The sequence below is a fragment of the Rhinolophus sinicus genome, linkage group LG03 (assembly GCF_036562045.2).
Source record: "Rhinolophus sinicus isolate RSC01 linkage group LG03, ASM3656204v1, whole genome shotgun sequence".
Taxonomy (NCBI): Eukaryota; Metazoa; Chordata; class Mammalia; order Chiroptera; family Rhinolophidae; genus Rhinolophus; species Rhinolophus sinicus.
In genome coordinates, this window is record NC_133753.1 from 2,658,442 (window position 1) to 2,675,689 (window position 17,248).

Consider the following 17,248-nt stretch of genomic DNA (forward strand, 5'->3'; position numbering starts at 1 on the left):
GAATGTGTCTAACGGGGTAAAAGTTGCATGCTTTTAGAAAGCCTAATTATCATTAACTTTGTCTCAACTGCATTCAAGTTGGTTGAATCTACACTTCAAACGACTGGTATCAACACTTTCACTGTGCCATTGCTAGTTGCTCTTAGTAAGGCAGAAAGTGTGGCTTTAAAACGTTTTTACCAAAATAAAACTTTCTTAAAAACGTATCCAGAAACTTTATATGCAAAACTAAGAGCTCAGCTATTCTAGTTTACACCCTGCTTTAGCAGGGAAGAGGCCGGCATCCCCACCCCCACCCTCTCAGCTCCCCTAACAATGCTGTGTGCAAAACTGGCAATGCCATGGAAACTGACCTGTTTGTTGCCAAGCAAGCAGAACACCAAGCAAAACTCAAAAAGACAGTTCATTAGCTGATACATAAAACACTAACTCAGTTCAGGAGTATCAAAAGATGGCACATGAAAAGCGCCTGATGTTCAAAAATTAGAAAGGCATCTAGCTGAAAATGACTAGGAAACAATAAAAATTCTATAAAAAGTGCTTCTGAAGGAATACACACACACAAATACTCATTTTGTTACATCCCAGCAAGATGGAGGTGGAGGACAGTCCAAGAATGAGATATTTCTAAATTATACTTTTCTCGGAAATACATTCATTAGAAGTAATAAATTTTAAATAATTTACTTTTTAAAGAACAGTGAATTAAAAAAAAAACAACTATCCTCCTTTTGAAAATTCTGGGCTAGAAGCATTGGACTGCAATGATCTGAGCACTTTATCACAAATACTGAAATGAATAGTGATTATATAAAAATATAAAATTTGGTATTCTAGTTTCTAAAAGCATTTTTATTCTATTTATAGAGTGTTTCCATGAACATAAACCCCAAATTTAAAAGTTTAAAAGCCCTAACAACTTCAAGAAGAATCTAAATGTATAAGGGTAAAAGAAAACATATAAATACGTATTGTTTTCTAACAAAAAGGAAATATAGCCAATTCCTCTGCATTCCTTTTTTTTTTTTAATCTAGACTTTTGCTTCCAAAGTGGTGTGACAGGAACCAGATTTACCCTATAGTGTCTCAAACAACTAAAAACCAAACAATGTGAAAAACAACAGTTTGGAAGACACTGGAAACCAAGTAACAAAGTACAGCGATCCCTGAGAGATGGAAAACAAATGAAGCAAATCCTACAACTGCCCCAGTTTACTGCCTGGAGAGAATTCCCAGCAGGTAGCGTGGGGAAGAGGAAACCAGGAAAAGTCAGGCAGACTCCCTGAGTTGAGCAGATGAGCGGACTCCAGGGAAGCTACGGCCGGCCGCTTTGTACGGCAGAATATCAGAAAAGAAAGAGCTGCATACAGTGAGAACTCCAGAGATCTATAAGGGGTTCCCCTTGAGTATTCAGCATAGTACTGAGCAGAACATGCCTGTGAAGAAAATACTGAAGGTTTCTGGATAAATAACCACCCAAAGAATAAAAGAGAACAACCCACAAGGCTCACGCAGCGCCAAGAAGATTGCCTGTTGCCAACAACAGCCCGGAGTAGAAAACCTCAGAATTCATGGACTACTGAGTACTCACAAGGATTTTGGTTCTGTAGTAAGAAATAATTAGCCCTAGACTAAATGCTGCTCTGATGCCACCTAACAAAGCTTAAACGATCAGAAATTTAAAAACTACTTCTAAAGAACTTAACCATGTTCTAGAACAAAGCTAAAAAATATTTACAGGAATACAAATATATCCAGTACCCATCAAAGTAAAATTCGTAGTATCTAGCATCCAAACGAAAATTACCAGACAAGCAAAGAAGCAGGAAAAAACAACCCATGATAAGGAGAAAAATCAATTGAAACCAACCCAGAAATGACACAGACGATAGAATTAGTAGACAAGGGCATTAAAACAATTATAACTGTACTTCAATGTGCTTAAGAAATTAGATGAAAGATTATGCTAAGCAGGGAAATGATTAAAAAAAAAAAAAAAAAACACCCAAATCAAACTTCTAGATAGGAAACCTGTAACGTCTGAGACAAAAATATACTGGATGGGATTGTAGTCACTGCAAAAAAAAAAATTAGTAGATCCTTTTGTAGTTCATAAGTGTGATGATTGGGTTACACGCTCTTGCGTGAGATGTGCCTCCCACAAACCTTGTTATGACATCGGCACATTACCCGTCTGACGTGAAAAAAAATGAAAAATAAAAAACAAAACAAAAAGATTAGTAACCTTTTTGTTTTGCAGCGAGGCATTATGGGTTACACCCCCCAGCCCCACCCCCACCCCCCCCCACCTCCCCACCCCTCCCCGTTAAAGCAAGTGCCTACGTGACCAGCAGGAACAGGATGGGCAGAAATGAGCTAAGATTCCTGCGAGTGGGCAAGCGCAAGGTCAAACCTGGGGCCACGCCCCTGAACCACTTGCGCAACACTCGGAGGAAACAAGGAAAAATGCGGGTGGTAGATGTGCGGGCATGTGGTGGTGGGGTTAGTGTGGATAAGCACGTACGCGTTCACTTGGCCTTGGGATTAGCGTGTGCGTGGGCCAGCCCTCGTGGCTCTGGAGGCGGTGGGTATGCGCAGGCGTGCGCCCCTAGCGTCGGGGCCAGTATGTGTCCCGGGGGGGGGGGTGTGCGTGCCCTGGGGCGTGTGCGTGCCCGTGCGTGTCTGCGTGTGCGTGCGCGTGCGTGCTCTATACGGAAGGTTCTCTACTTTTATGTCTGAAAATTGTTCTAACGAAAAGGAAAATAATTAGGCCACGGGGACCATTGCAAATAAAGGACCTTTGTTAGGAAAAAAAAATTAGTAAACTTAAAGCTACAGCAATAGAAACTATCCAAAATGAAACGAAAGATTGAACAGGGCATCATAAATAATGGGACTTCAAACAGGCTATACGCGTACCCTTTAAATATGTACAGTTTATTTTATGCCAATTATACCTAAATAAGGCTGTTTTAAAAATCCTAATCTTTCATGACAAAGCTGACCCTTCATATTGTTGATTTTTTAAGTCCTACATTTATTCAGTACAATCTTTTTGTTTTAGGTACTAAATAACAAGCTCAAAAAACAAAACTCTATTAAGCTTTCCATTTCCCAAGAAGCTTTCTACTTGCTTTCTCAAGAAGCCTTATTTTGGATATCTTAATAACAATAATTTAACAAATACTCCACTAGAGGAATTCAGTACACAGCCAATATTTCAGCTGTCCAATATCACATTTCACCATGCACCTTGATTAAAGAGGCAAAAAACTTACGAACTAATTATAAAAATTAAAAACAATGAAGTTTTCAATTCATTAGAACTTTCTAGATCACTATCTAATAGAACTTTCTGGAACAATGGAAATATTCTATTCTGTGCTCTCCAACATAGTAGACAGCTACATAGGGCTACTGAGCACTTGAAATGTGTGACAGAACTTTTAATTTTATTTAGTTTTAATAAATTTAAATAGTTACATAGCTAGTAGGTACATTATTGGATAGCACAGTTCAAGACAATTAAAATCTTGATTCAAAGTTTCAAGAATGATTAGAATTTTCAAAGTAATTTTTAAATATAGCTTATGTAATATTAATTTTTAAATTAGTTTTAAAAACCCATAAAATCATAAACAATTTTTTTCATTGTTTTTAAGGCATGGCTCTAAGGACCATTTCATCTAAAACTTCTTCCTGGTTTCTTCAATTCCCCACCCCCCTGCACCCCCAGGAAGGATTAAGGTGACCCCACTACACCACATCTCATTGGACCACCCTCTGTACTGTCATTACAATGTGTGAGAGGTTGGGGCGAATAGGCTATGGGAAGTAACTGCTTAATGGGTATGAGATTTTCCTTTGGAGTGATAAAAACATTTTGAACTAGATGGGGTGTTGTTTGCACAACACTGTGGATGTAGTAAATGCCATTGAATTGTTCACTTTAAAATGGTTAATTTTGTGTGAATTTCATCTTGATTAAAGCAATATTTTAAGAATGTATATCTAAGCTGGATGTGTATCTCTAATTCATACAAAATCATAATAAAGGCATAGAAAACAGGGAAAATCAGCTTTTAACTGCAATGTAAAGGCTCATTTCTCCTTGGGTTTCCATTTCTTGAATAACTGAACTTGGTGCTTAATTATCAAATGTCCATTACAAAATGTCTATACAAGGAAAGTCAGTCAAACCAAGCACAATTTCCTTCAACTCAGAACCACATTCAGTTACGACAAGTTAACAGAAGATAAACGTGAGCTGGCATAACTTTAACCTTAAACAACTATGCTGTCATCCTCCAGGAAAGCAGACGTCCAAGACACCACTAGCTCCCAGAAGACTTTGCGGAACCGAGTAAGGCCAGATCAGCTAAGTGCTTCCTCTGCTCTTCCTGCTCTCCTCATCTCCTTGGATCCATGCTAGGTTTCAAAGCAGAGAAGCCCCAAGTTCAGGTGCCAGTAAGATAAAGCAGAACTGTAACCGTCAGTGAGAGGGTGTATTTGTGTGTGTTAAACAGCACAGAAATACCTTACCCAGTGGATAGAATGTCTAACCAACTCAAAATTTTTGATTAACCTTTTCAGACACAAGGCCACATCAGGTAGCCTGCCTTGGCCACTAGCTAAAACCGACGGAAGGATAAACACAGCTACACTTCAGGAGCAGACTCACCTAAATGCCCTCAGTTTAAATACAAAGTAAGCCTTGAATTTCTGGGCAAAAACTAGTCCTCAGTTAAGTTAGTCCTTAGTTGAATTACACTATGATCAAATCAAGCATGGTAAACCTCACATTTGAGTCAATGAGAATAAGGCTTGCAATGTTCTTTAAGTACTCTCTGGTCTTTGAAAAATAGAACAAAATTCACTAATAACACCAAAAAATATACTTTGGGTTTGTGGGGGCGGGGTTAGTTTGGTTTGGGTTTTCTTTTTTTGGGGGGAGGAAGATGGGAATAACATGCAAGGGAAAGAAATTAGTTTTGTTTTTTTTTATAATTTATTTTTTAAATTTATTGGGGTGACAATTGTTAGTAAAATTACATAGATTTCAGGCGTACAATTGTGTATTACATCATCTATAAATCCCATTGTGTATTCATAAATTAGTTCTTGAACAATACTAACCAGAGAGAGGTACAGGTGAAATCAAGGTTTTTAAAAATACACCCCTAGATATTTTGTGTATTATTTCACACCTTATTCAAGACATGGTTCTTAAATTCGTTACACAGGTCAATGTGCACCTGTAGAGAAACATATGGGGAAAGGTGGCAGGGAAGATAGAAGATATTTAAATGCTATACCCATACCTATTAAACTAAAGGGTAGCCAACATACACTGTCCTTTGTAACCCTTAGTCATACAATCATAAGAAATCTCTCCCCTCAAAAACACTGCAATTGCATTTTAAGCTCTGAACATGTATGTTTGACTATTTCAACATACATGTAAGAGTAAAGCAACTCACTCCAATTTGCCGCAGTCAACCAGACAGCTACCTCCCGTTTCATCTGTTTTCACTGCCAGGAAGAGGAGGAATGTATTTGGACATGAAGCAGGCTCTGGAAACCCTAAACATAAAACTCTGCAACACTTGGGACCACGTGGAAACAGCTAATCAGTTGAGCCGATAAAGCACTGCTCCTAAGTGTTTTTTTCTCAAAGAGGACTTCTGGCCGACTCTTCCTGAAATACACTAGATTGAAATCTGACTGCAGCTTACAATGAACGGCATCTTAGAGTTTTTCCTTTCTTTGTTATATATAAAATAATGGTACATCTTACAACTAATGGCATCTGAGAATGGCTTACCTTGGGCAAGTTACTAGGTCACCATAATGATACACCTGTCAGTGCCTCTGTCACCTCATGTGGAAAAGGGAGACAACAACTTTCACTAACTCAGCATTGCTGTGATGGTTGTGTGAAATTACTCACTAAAGTGTTCAAACCAGCCTGGCACACAGTAAGCACTACATTGATCCAACACTGATAGAGGGTTTTTTTTGAAGTTTTTCTATTAATGATAAATTGCACCCCGTCCACGCACTCGCCCATTCTCTTACAATCAATCGGTAGCAAATCCGTAAGACACCTGAGTTTAGTTTTTTAGTCCACAGCACATTAACCTTCTGTATGAAACCAAATGATCATCTGGGGAACTAAAGTCATAACTTTAACCTCTAACTAGTACGCTGTTATAACTATATGCTGGACAGAAATTAATTTAGAGCTTTTCAAGTCACCTGGCATTGTAATTTTGGCCAATTGGTTAACGGTACACCAAAAGAACTGAGTAACACTGAAACAAAACAAAAAAGACGTCAATTCTTAGTGACATTCATCTTAGAAATCAGGGGACCTGGTAACAAATATTACAGGTGCTATGCACCAAGGCCAATCTTTGAACAGAAATATATTCAATCAGGGATATATTTTCATTCCTTCCCAATCAAAGAATCTCAGTCAGCAACCCCCCCATACTAAAGAGAACACAAAAACTCTATATGCCACCATAACAAAGGATTAGTACCCAAATACATAAAGAACTCACACCAATCAATAAGAAAAAGACCAACACCCTATCAAAAAAACAGCAAAAGATATATTCACAAGCAGAACCCGAGTAGCCAAAAAAACATAAAAGACACTTAACCTTACCAATAATTAGAAAAATGCCAACACAAACCACAAAAGGTAGCACTGAAAGTTAGTAAATCTAGCACCATAGTGAAGCCTGGGTGAAGAAAAGGAACTCGTTCGTATGCCTTGTTAGTGGGAATGTACTTGTTTGGAAAGCATCAAAGCATAAAAATAATTGGTGCAAATTATTTATATGCACAATTAATTCCATTTACAACAAAAGACTGACAATGACAACACAAACTGTTTACCATACATAAGTATGTACTGAAGTACAATGACATGCATGGGAATCTGAGGGTCTGGAGCTCCGGCCACTCAGACCTCCCTTTGTGGGGGGGGGGTGCTGAGAGGAGGAGGGTAATTAGCTGACAGCCCTAGCAGCCCCGCCCGACGGCAGCTCTGGGATCCAGGGTGGCATGTACACCAAGGCCAGGCCAAACTGAACACAGCAGGCTTCTAGAGCAGGGCCGTAACAACCTTGGCTCTGGCACCGCTGTTCTCCAAGCTGCACTGCAGTCTCAGGCTCCTGGGTCCATGTCAATCTTCCTCCTGTTTTCCTTCATAAGCGTCACACCTACATTCATTCTGAAGGCTTTGGCCACCTCACCTTTTCCTCCCGCACAGGCATTTACACTTAGGAATCTCAGAGGATGCAAATGAACTATCACAGGATAACATAAATCAACTTCAAATTAGTGAGGGAGGGAAGGAGTAGAGCGATTAGCCTTCAGCTGCACCTAAAGCAAATATGGCCTAATATTAGCAGTGTTTAATCAGTGGTGGGCACATAACTGTGTTAGTTTCTGTTCTATTTGATGTTTTAAAACAAACCTATCTTTACAATTCTATCCTACCTTATGGTAATTTGCAAAGATATTCAAACTATGCACAGTAACTACCTAGTCACTTCAATTTTTGAAAGTTTAACTCTTACTTCTGGTTCTAAAATTATGAACACATAGTACTGTTCCCAATTATTGCACCCAGTAACAGACTCTGAAACATCGAAAACAATAAAAGTTGAAGTTTGGTCTCAGATGGCTTCAAGTCGACCTTGAGATACTTTTAATGATTAGGTATTGAAGGACAGACACATACAAGTCACTTTATGTCTACAGGCCTTCCTTCCCTCATCCAGAACAGAGGGAGGTTGGATTAGATGGTCATTATAATTTTCTCTCTCATTACTTTCAGGAAGAAAAATCCAGAAATTTCAAATTAAGTCTAGTGTGCAATTTTTACTAAGATCCACATCTTTAAAGAATTTGACTAATCTGGAAAAAAATAGGCGTTTTAGAGCTATTGTAACATTTCATTTAAGTGAAATTTTAATGTTATTTTAAAATATTTATTTCTCTCAAACATTTCAGCAAAACACTTTTTGCCACCTTACATCAACTTTAACATACTGCATTTAAAAAAATCAACAACAGAAACCATGAAACTCAACCAGAGGTTGGATAATGTGTATTAATAAAACTTCCAGAACACAAAACAGAAAAAAATGTTATATTGTAACTATACCCCCATCATTTCTAGGATCACAAATACTTTCCACACTTGCTATTTGAAGCTGTAGGAATGAACCAGTCAAATCAACGTTTCAATGCCCAATTCCTACCTTTTTCAGACCTTTACTGTGCTGCCAGAGTCCCGCCACCAGAAAGTCATTTCCATTCTCTGCTTTGAATATAAATACTAACTTACACTCCTTAGCAAAGATCACTGTTTTCCATTGGAGTAGGGATAAATAGAAGCCGTATTTCTTTCAAATTACGCATGGAACCTCTGAAGAAAGGCTTAGAAGACTGTGAGCGCTAAACTACAAATTAATTACGACAGTCTGTGCGGCAGAGAGGAACATATAAAAAGCTCGATACACTGGGGAAGAATCCAGTAACATGGGGAGAATGTTGACGTTTCACCTCCAAAGACCTTTTCAAACTACATAACTAAGGAAGATGAGTCAGAGTAATAAGCCTAAGTTTCCTCAGTACCAATGACCTTTAACACTGCTTTTACAACCCTGCTTTGGTCAGCCTCAACCAGCTAACCCTTTAATCAGTCCTCACCCACGGAGGGAAGATTGTGGGGCACCCCGCCTCAAAGGCATTAACTCGTAAGGACAAGAACTTGGAAGTTTAAAGACTCCCTAGCTCCGAACCTAGTTGATGTGTCCTGCCCCCGCTTCCCACCCCGGGATGGATTCAAGGTTTCTTTCTTTTTATATTATTGGGGAATATTGGGGAACAGTGTGCTTCTCCGGGGCCCATCAGCTCCAAGTCGTTGTCCCTCAATCCAGCTGTGGAGGCGCAGCTCAGCTCCAAGTCCAGCCACTATCCTCAATCCCTAGTTGCAGGGGGCACAGCCCACCATCCCATAGTGGGAACTGAACCAGCAACTCTGCCATTGAGAGCTCGCGCTCTAACCAACTGAGCCATCTGGCCGCCCCTCCGGAAGCCCAGCAGCAGCTCGCCGTCCCCAATCTAGTTGTGGAGGGCGCAGCTCACTGGCCCATGTGGGAATCGAACCAGCAACCCTGTCATCCAGAGCTCGCACTCCAACCAACTGAGCCATCCGGCCGCCCCTCGAGGTTTCTTTTGTACATCTAGAAACTTGATCTGCACAAGTTTACCTATTCTCTCTGGACCTCAGTGTTCTCTTCTGCTATATAAATGTTATGAACTAGTGCTCTCTTCCAGGAAAGACTATTTACCAAAACTGCAGCAGGTACCAGTAACTTAAACGCAATCATCTTCAAATACCTGTGTATGATTTGCATTCAAATCAATGGCTTCGTTATAATCCAATCCTACCTATGCAGGAAAGCAGGCAACGCAGGGACCACGACTGGGCAACTTAAGTTCCATGAACGATAAGCACAGCAGAAAATGTTTACTTATCAGCACTCACTATGTGCCAGGCACTGTGCTGCTCACTTTGTGTGTATTAGCTCAGTTAATTCTTTTCCTTGAGGAAGTTCTATTACCTCTATGTTACAGATGAAGGCAAAAACGAAGTCACTTGCCCAGGGTCAACACACAGTTGGCAAGAGGCACTGCCAGGATGTGAAGTCAGGTTTCACAACTGTCACAGCCCAAGCTCTCAGTCTCCTCTATATTGCTTCTGGAGGAAACATGAAATTTGAAAGGTGACTATAACTGACATAATAATAGCCTATTAGTGATGAAAGGAACCTGACTCATGACTGAGGAACCTGTGGCTCCTTCTATCACCTTCTTAGTCATAGAGGCAGGGCATTCAGTATCCTGCCAACCAGCCTCGTTTAGGTGTTTCTCTCCCCCACTACTAATGAAGTTAATCACTCACAGGATTTATCATTACCTTGCCCTCTCTTGGGTGAACATTGCCTCAAAGTATGTTTAAATCACAAACCTTTCACCATAACTTGTGAATTTCAGGATCTCTACAAAACTAAAGCATAGAAAATGATGTGTTCAAAGACGTACATTAGAACCACCAGTAAAAAGAAATGAAAAGCAGGTCAAGACACCCTGTTCAGTAAAATTATTCCACATTAAAGCACAACACACTTTATTAATACAAGTCAACTCTGAAGTGACAACCACAACTTTCCAATCTGATTTAAATGATTGGATTCGATGTTCTAAATATAGGCTGCATGTTTAAAGGCATAGTACCACAAATATATCTGCCCTTAACATTTCCTCTTAGTGAACTGTGATACTGAAAACCAACTCAGGACAAAAGCTGACATAATAACACTTGCTTCAGAAAACAAAGAACTTGAGTCAACCTTAAAATCCTGTCACTGCACTCCTCTAGCTAGATGACAACGAAGAGGCAGACTACCAAACAGGTGATCAAATAGACAGGCTCTAGATCCTGCCTTTGAATGCTTATTGGGGACATTCACATTTTGGTACAGAAAACACGACTCATCGCAAGAGAAATTATGCTTTGCAAGTGTAGAAAATAACTAACCAGAGGCAGGACAGAATAAGCAGTCCTCCCTTACTCTATTCCATGATGACCAAATTCTAACAGAAACCAGTAAGAACTCAGCAGATGCTATGGCACTGAGTACGGAAAGGCAGCCTGATAGCACGTAAGAACAAAGCCTAAGTGAAAGGTATAGAACTGTATTCTGGAACTTTGCTTCTCAGTCTAATTGATAAAACTTTTTTTATTGTTGTAAACAGAAATAGTATTTTAATTACCAAGTTATGCCATAGTCCACTGATGTAGTTTAGGTCTTCATGAGATTAGAAGAACCGAATCAGCATTTCAGGACTACAGCTCTGTAGCCACCTCATTCACTGTATGTGAGGGATGACAGCAACGACTCTTCCTTAGACTATACAGGGAGTATCAGCTGGTCCTAGTTTCAACCATTTGCTTTTAAAGCTAAATACGGTCAAGTTGGGATACTGTGGATAAATAAAATCTGACTTAAAGAAATATTAAAATCAACTTCTTCCACTCACATCTTTACCGGGGGGGGGGGGGGGGGGGAGGGCGGCAAAAGGCTTTCTGATGAATTTCATATTCACATTTCTGTTCAAATTCTGGTGAAAATAAAGAAATAAAAGAAGGAAAGGCATTCAAAACTCAGGCAGGGAGAAAAGAAAAGGTAGTAACAATCACAATCTCAATCCACATTATTCCTAACTTGCACTCAGGGAAAGAACTCGTTTTAAGTCTAAGGACCTAAAAAGATTTCTTTTTGCCATGCAATGAACATGGTGACCATTTCTATTCCAAATGGAATTCTGATCTTCCCTTATATTTTAAGTCATATGAGAACACACCTAAAAATAAAAAAATCAGTAGGAAACAGTAAAGTCCCAATTTTCAGCCATATCTAGGAATGGGTCCCACTTTTCAGACTCGCCAAATAGCGTCTGAAATTATTTCCCCGTTAGATGACTTTCCTAGATTAAAACAAACACAAAACAGGAAATTTGGAAATGTTAGTACCAAGACTGAATCAACTGACAATAAGACTATGCAGAAGATGTACAATGTTTTACATTTGGAATGTCAGGTCTCTAAGAAATTTATGCTGTTACTTAGTCCATCAAAAATGCAAGGACAAAATGGGATTTACTCCTGGGATGCAAGGTTGGTTCAGTACCACACATCAATGAACATGATTCACCACATAAACAAAATGAAAGATAAAAATCATATGATCATATCAATAGATGCAAAAAATTGTTTGACAAAATCCATTTATGATAAAAACTCTCGGCAAAGTGGGAATAGAGAGAACATACCTCAACATAATAAAGCCCATATAAAACAAACCCACAGCTAACATCATATTCAAGGGGAAATGGCTAAAAGTGTTTTCCTTAAGATCAGGAACAAGACAAGGATGCCCACTTTCATCACTTTCATTCAACGCAGTATTGAAAGTCCTAGCTACAGCAATCAGACAAGGAAAAGAAAAGGTATCCAAATTGTAAAGGAAATAAAATGGTCATTATTTGCAGATTACATTATACTATATATAGAAAACTCTAAACAGCCCACCAAAAAATTAGAATAGATAAATTCAGTAAAGTAGCAGGATATGAAATTAATATTCAGAAATAAATTACATTTTTATATACCAATAATGAACTATCAGAAAGAGAAATTAAGAAAATAATCCCAGTTACAATTGCATCAAAAAAATAAACAAAACAAAAACCTAGGAATAAATTCAATGAAGGAGGTAAAAGACCTGTACTCAGAAAATTGTAAGACACTGAAGAAAAAAAATTGAAGATACAAACAAATAGAAGCATATACCGTGTTCATGGATAGGAACAATTAACATCATTAAAATGTCCATACTTCCCAAAGCAATCTATAGATTCAATGTAATCCCTAGCAAAATACCAACGACACTTTTCAAAGATCTAGAATAACCTTAAAATTTATACAGAACCACAAAAGACCATGAATACCCACGGCAATCTTGAGAAAGAACAAAGTTGGAGGTATCACAGTACCTGATATCAAACTACACTACAAGGCTATAGTCATCAAAACGGCATTATACTGGCATAAAAACAGACACATAGATCAATAGAACAGAACAGAGAGCCCAGAAATGAACCCCTGCCTATATGGTCATTTAATCTATGACAAAAGAGGCAAGAATATACAGTGGGGTAAAGATAGTCTATTCAATAAATGGTGTTAGGAAAACTGGACAGATACGTGCAATAAATGAAACGACCACCTTCTTACACCACATACAAGAATAAACTCAAAATGGATTAAAGACTTAAATGTAAGATCTGAAACCATAAAACTCCTAGAAGAAAACATAGGCAGTAAACTCTGATATTGCTCTTAGTAATATTTTTTCTGCTATATTTCCTCCGGCAAAGGAAACAGAAGAAAAAATAAACAAATGAGACTACATCAAACTAAAAAGTTTTTGCACAGCAAAGGAAACCACCAACAAAATGAAAAGACAGTCCACTGAATGGGAGAAGATAATCACCAATGATACATCCAATAAGGGGTTAATATCCAAAATCTATAAAAATAACTCACATAACTCAACACCAAAAAAACTAACAATCCAATTGAAAAATGGGCAAAGGATCTTGAACAGACATTTCTCCAAAGAGGACACAGATGGCCAATGGACAGATGAAAAGATGCTCAACGTCGCTAATCATCAGGGAAATGAAAATTAAAACCACAATGAGATATCACCTCACACCTGTCAGAATGGCTATCAACAATAAATCAACAAACAAAAGTATTGATGAGGGTGAAGAGAAAAGAGAACCCTCGTGCATTGTTGGTGAGATTGTAAATTGGTGCAGCCACTATGGAAAACAGTTTGGAGGTTCCTCAAAAAATTAAAAATAGAAACTACCTTATGACCCAGGAATTCCACTTCTGGGTATTTACCCAAAGAAATCCAAAACACTAATTCGAAAAGATGTATAGGTACCCCTATGTTGACTACAGCACTATTTACAATAGCCAAATACAGAAGCAACCTAACTGCCCATCAATAACAGACAAATGGATAAAGATGTGATAATATATACAATGGAATATTACTCAGCCATAAAAACGAATGAAATCTTACCATTTGCGACAACACGGATGGACCTAGAAGATATTATGCTAATTAAAAAAAGACAGAGAAAGACAAATGCCATATGATCTCACTTATATGTGGAATCTAAAGAACAAAATAAACAAAACAGAAACAAACTCATAGATACAGAGAACAAACTGATGGTTGCCAGAGGGGAGGGGGGTTGAAGAGCTGGGTGAAAAAGGTGAAGGAATTAAGAAGTACAAATTGGCAATTACAAAACAGTCACGGGGATGTAAAGTACAGCATAGGGAACATAGTCAATAATATTGCAACAACTATGTAGAATGCCAGGTGGGTACTTATAGGGAGATCACTGTATAAATTATATAAATGTCTAACCACTATGCTGTATACCTGAAAGTAATATCAAATAATACTGAATGTCAACTGTAACTGAAAAAAATAATTTTTTAAAAAATGCAAGGATAGCTCAAAATACGATTCTATTGCTGTTTCAAAGAGAACTCCAAAGACGTCAGGTTCATCACTAACTGTGCAGAGCTAGACATCACTATTTAAAGGAATGCCAGAAATCTAATTCCTGTGGTTGCCATAATATGCTCTTTTCCTTAGTCACACCCAACGTACTAAATAAAGCTTTCTAAACTAACATAAACAAAATGTATCAAAAACTGACCAACTTACTAAAACTAAGATTTGTGCAAGTTGATTTTTTTAAATATGTGGGGGAAACTTGGTGACAAGCTTTATGTTCTGTGCATTAAAACAAAGATGGACTTGACCTACAAAATGAAGATAGGGTCAACTGTAACCAAAAAACAGGATGCTCCCCCTGGTGGCCAACCCAGGGAAGGCACGTACAGGAGAGAAAAAGCCTGGTCTCCTAGTTCTCTCCTGTCACTTATAAATGAGAAGTGACTACCAAAAAAGGAAGACGTGGGGGAAGGGTAAATTAGCAAAAAGACTAACGTGAGTTTAAAAGGAATACAAACCTGGGTGTTAGACTACCTAAATTTAAGAGATTTAAATCCACGGACCAAAACTTAGAAGGCAAATATGGGAAAGGTCATTTATTTCCGGAGCACCCAAAAGCTCACTCAGGGATCCTTGTTATTTTCACTTCAAAGAACACCCAGAGTTTAGTACCTCAATAACAGCTTAAGAACAATCACCTTTTTCAAGGACTAGATCCGTACAATTTTCTGTAGTGTTGTTTCCAAAGAAAAGCATTTATGCATTTATTTTCTCAAATAAACTGGCGGTATAACCTACATAGAGAACCTCCAGCTCTAAAGCCCTCCAACTGGGAGGACTGTTAACTCTAGTGCTACAAGATTCTCTTTGGAATTTTATTTCTGAAAAGAAAAAAAAGAAGAAGAAAAAAAAAAACATGTCCTTTCAAACATTCTGTATGCCAGCAATCTTTAAAGACTGCCTCATAGAGACAGGCTAGAATCTCACGCATTAAAATCTAACAAATTCCTTTGTCTGATTGGATTTTTTCTGGTACCACTTTAAATTTGCTTCCACACTGAACAGCAGCAAGGGAAGTAAATGTTCCATTCTAGGGTGTAGGGATTTGTTTGGGGGTGGAAATCATGTTAGGCTAAAGCTTCCGCAGGTTCTATTCTTTCATAACCCCTTCCTTCAAAAAAAGGGGGGGAGGACACACATTTACAAGTCGGTCCTAAAACTGCCGCAGGCCAGACTCTTTCCCCTGGCAGGCGCCCTCTAAGAAGCCACTTCTTCACGAGCTGATTTGGAGAGGTCGTCGTTCCAGTGGCCCTCGGGCTGGGAGAAGAGTCGGGGAGCGCGGAGCCCCGCGGGCCGGCAGGAGGAAAGGCCCTGGGGCAGCATTTGCCAGGGGGTGAGTGGATCTGCGGGCGCCCCGAGTCGGGCGCTCGCGGGATGCTAACTCTCCGGCACTGCCACCCCGACCCCTGGCAGAGGCGCAGCGGGTCCCGACCGGGGACCGCCGGTGCCCGGGCCAGGGGTGGCCGACCGGACGCCACCTTCGGTGCCCCGGGGCACGGGGGCCGGCTGGGCCTTCCCGGTGTGCAGAGGCGCGGTGTGTGTGTGCCCCTCCTCGTCGAGCCCTGCTGTTCTCCCCGCGGACGGCAGGGCGAACACACAAAAAGAAAGTTGTCCAAGGGCTCCCGCCCCCTCGGGCCGCCGGCCGGCCCGGGGCGCTACTCACCGGGATCGAAGTCGGGCACCACCGCCTGGTACTGGGGTCCGACCCGCATGCCGCCGCCACCTGCGGGGAAGCAGAGCAGCGCGGTCAGCGGGTGCGGGTGGGCAAGCGCGGGCGGCGCGGGGCGGCAGCCACCTACCGTGCTCCTCGTCGCTGGACGAGCCTGAGCTGCCTTCCTCCCAGGAGTTGCTGCTGCTGTTGCCATTGGGCGCCGCCGCCGCCGCCAAACTTTTATTCTGCCCATTATTGGGGGCGGCGGCGGCCGAGGCAGCCGAGGCGGCCGCGGAGGCGGAGGCGGCCGAGGCGGAGGCGGCCGCGGAGGCGGAGGCGGCCGAGGCGGTGGACGAGGCGGCGGCCGAGGAGGAGGCGGCTGAGGCGGCGGACGAGGCGGCCGCGCTGGCCGCGTTGTTCCTCCCTCTCCGCTTCCCTGACACCTCGGGGCCCTTCTCCACCATGGCCGGCATCGGCGGGGGCCGGGGCCGGGCGAAAGTGACCGGGACGCGCGGCTCCTGAGGAGGGGGCGCCGGGACTGGGGGATGCGGGCGGGCGCGGGGCCGGGAGAGCGCGGCGGGCGCGAGTTGGGGTAGGGGGCGGCCCTAGCGGGCGGAGCGCAGAGCTGCTTCAAGCCCCCAGCGCCGAGCCGAGCGCAACTTTCGCTCTCATCGCCGCCCGCACTTCACTGGCACTAACTACTCGGAGAGCAGCGGGCGGGAGGGAGGGGGCGGGGCCTGAGCCCGCGGAGGGAAGCCGCGCGCAGCCCAACCCAGCGCGGAGCGGCTCCGCCCTCCGCGCGCTCCCATTGGCTGTTGCGGGATTTGGACGGTGAGCGGTAGTCCGGTTGGCTCGGCGCACCCGTCTATCCAAGAGATGGGGCGGGAGAGAGGGGTGGGGGGTGGCTCCGGGCTTCCGTTGGTCAGGTTCGGTTGACGCGTATCGCCCACTGTACGGGGTTTGAGGTTTGCAATCTCTTTACGCCCCATGATCCATCTCTCTAGGCACTAGCGAGTTGTTAGCTGCCCTCCCCGCCCCCTCCTTCTGTCGCGACTCCCACCCCCTCACCTGCGCTCACCCCCGCGTACTCGGCACCCACATTCCCCAAAGGGCCCCACTGAGAGTCCCTCCGGCTTCAAAAAGTAAAATATGCGCGACACGAAAACAGAAATTGAATGCGAGGTCGGGACTACTTTCCCCCTCACGCGGAGGATTACATCCCACAGTTTGAATGGGTTTATACAAAGAGGGAAACTAATTGAAAGAAACTAATTGCGCCCCCACCTTCCCCAAGGGACTTAGGGGTGTACCAGGGCCCGCGGAGCCCAAGTACAGGGGACAG

The 17,248-nt window shown here is 41.7% G+C and overlaps 1 protein-coding gene and 1 non-coding gene across 5 annotated transcripts in view; one reads left to right on the forward strand and one right to left on the reverse strand.

Annotated features, from left to right (window-relative positions):
- The window catches only part of RCOR1 (REST corepressor 1), a 122,632-nt gene extending 106,000 nt beyond the window's left edge, over positions 1-16,632 (reverse strand). For all 4 annotated transcript variants that reach the window (XR_012494500.1, XR_012494499.1, XR_012494501.1 and 1 more), the window contains exons 1-2: positions 16,055-16,632; positions 15,919-15,978 (exon numbers count right to left, since the gene is read on the reverse strand). Coding sequence is in view for 1 of the 4 variants with exons in the window: in XM_074326894.1 (XP_074182995.1) it covers positions 15,919-15,978; positions 16,055-16,379 (385 nt within the window). In the remaining 3 variants the exon portion in view is untranslated. The remainder of the gene's footprint in view (positions 1-15,918; positions 15,979-16,054) is intronic.
- Positions 2,098-2,200, forward strand: LOC141570946 (small nucleolar RNA U13). The gene has a single exon (XR_012495385.1). It is a non-coding gene; the product is annotated as a small nucleolar RNA U13 (small nucleolar RNA).
- Positions 16,633-17,248: the final 616 nt, after the last annotated feature.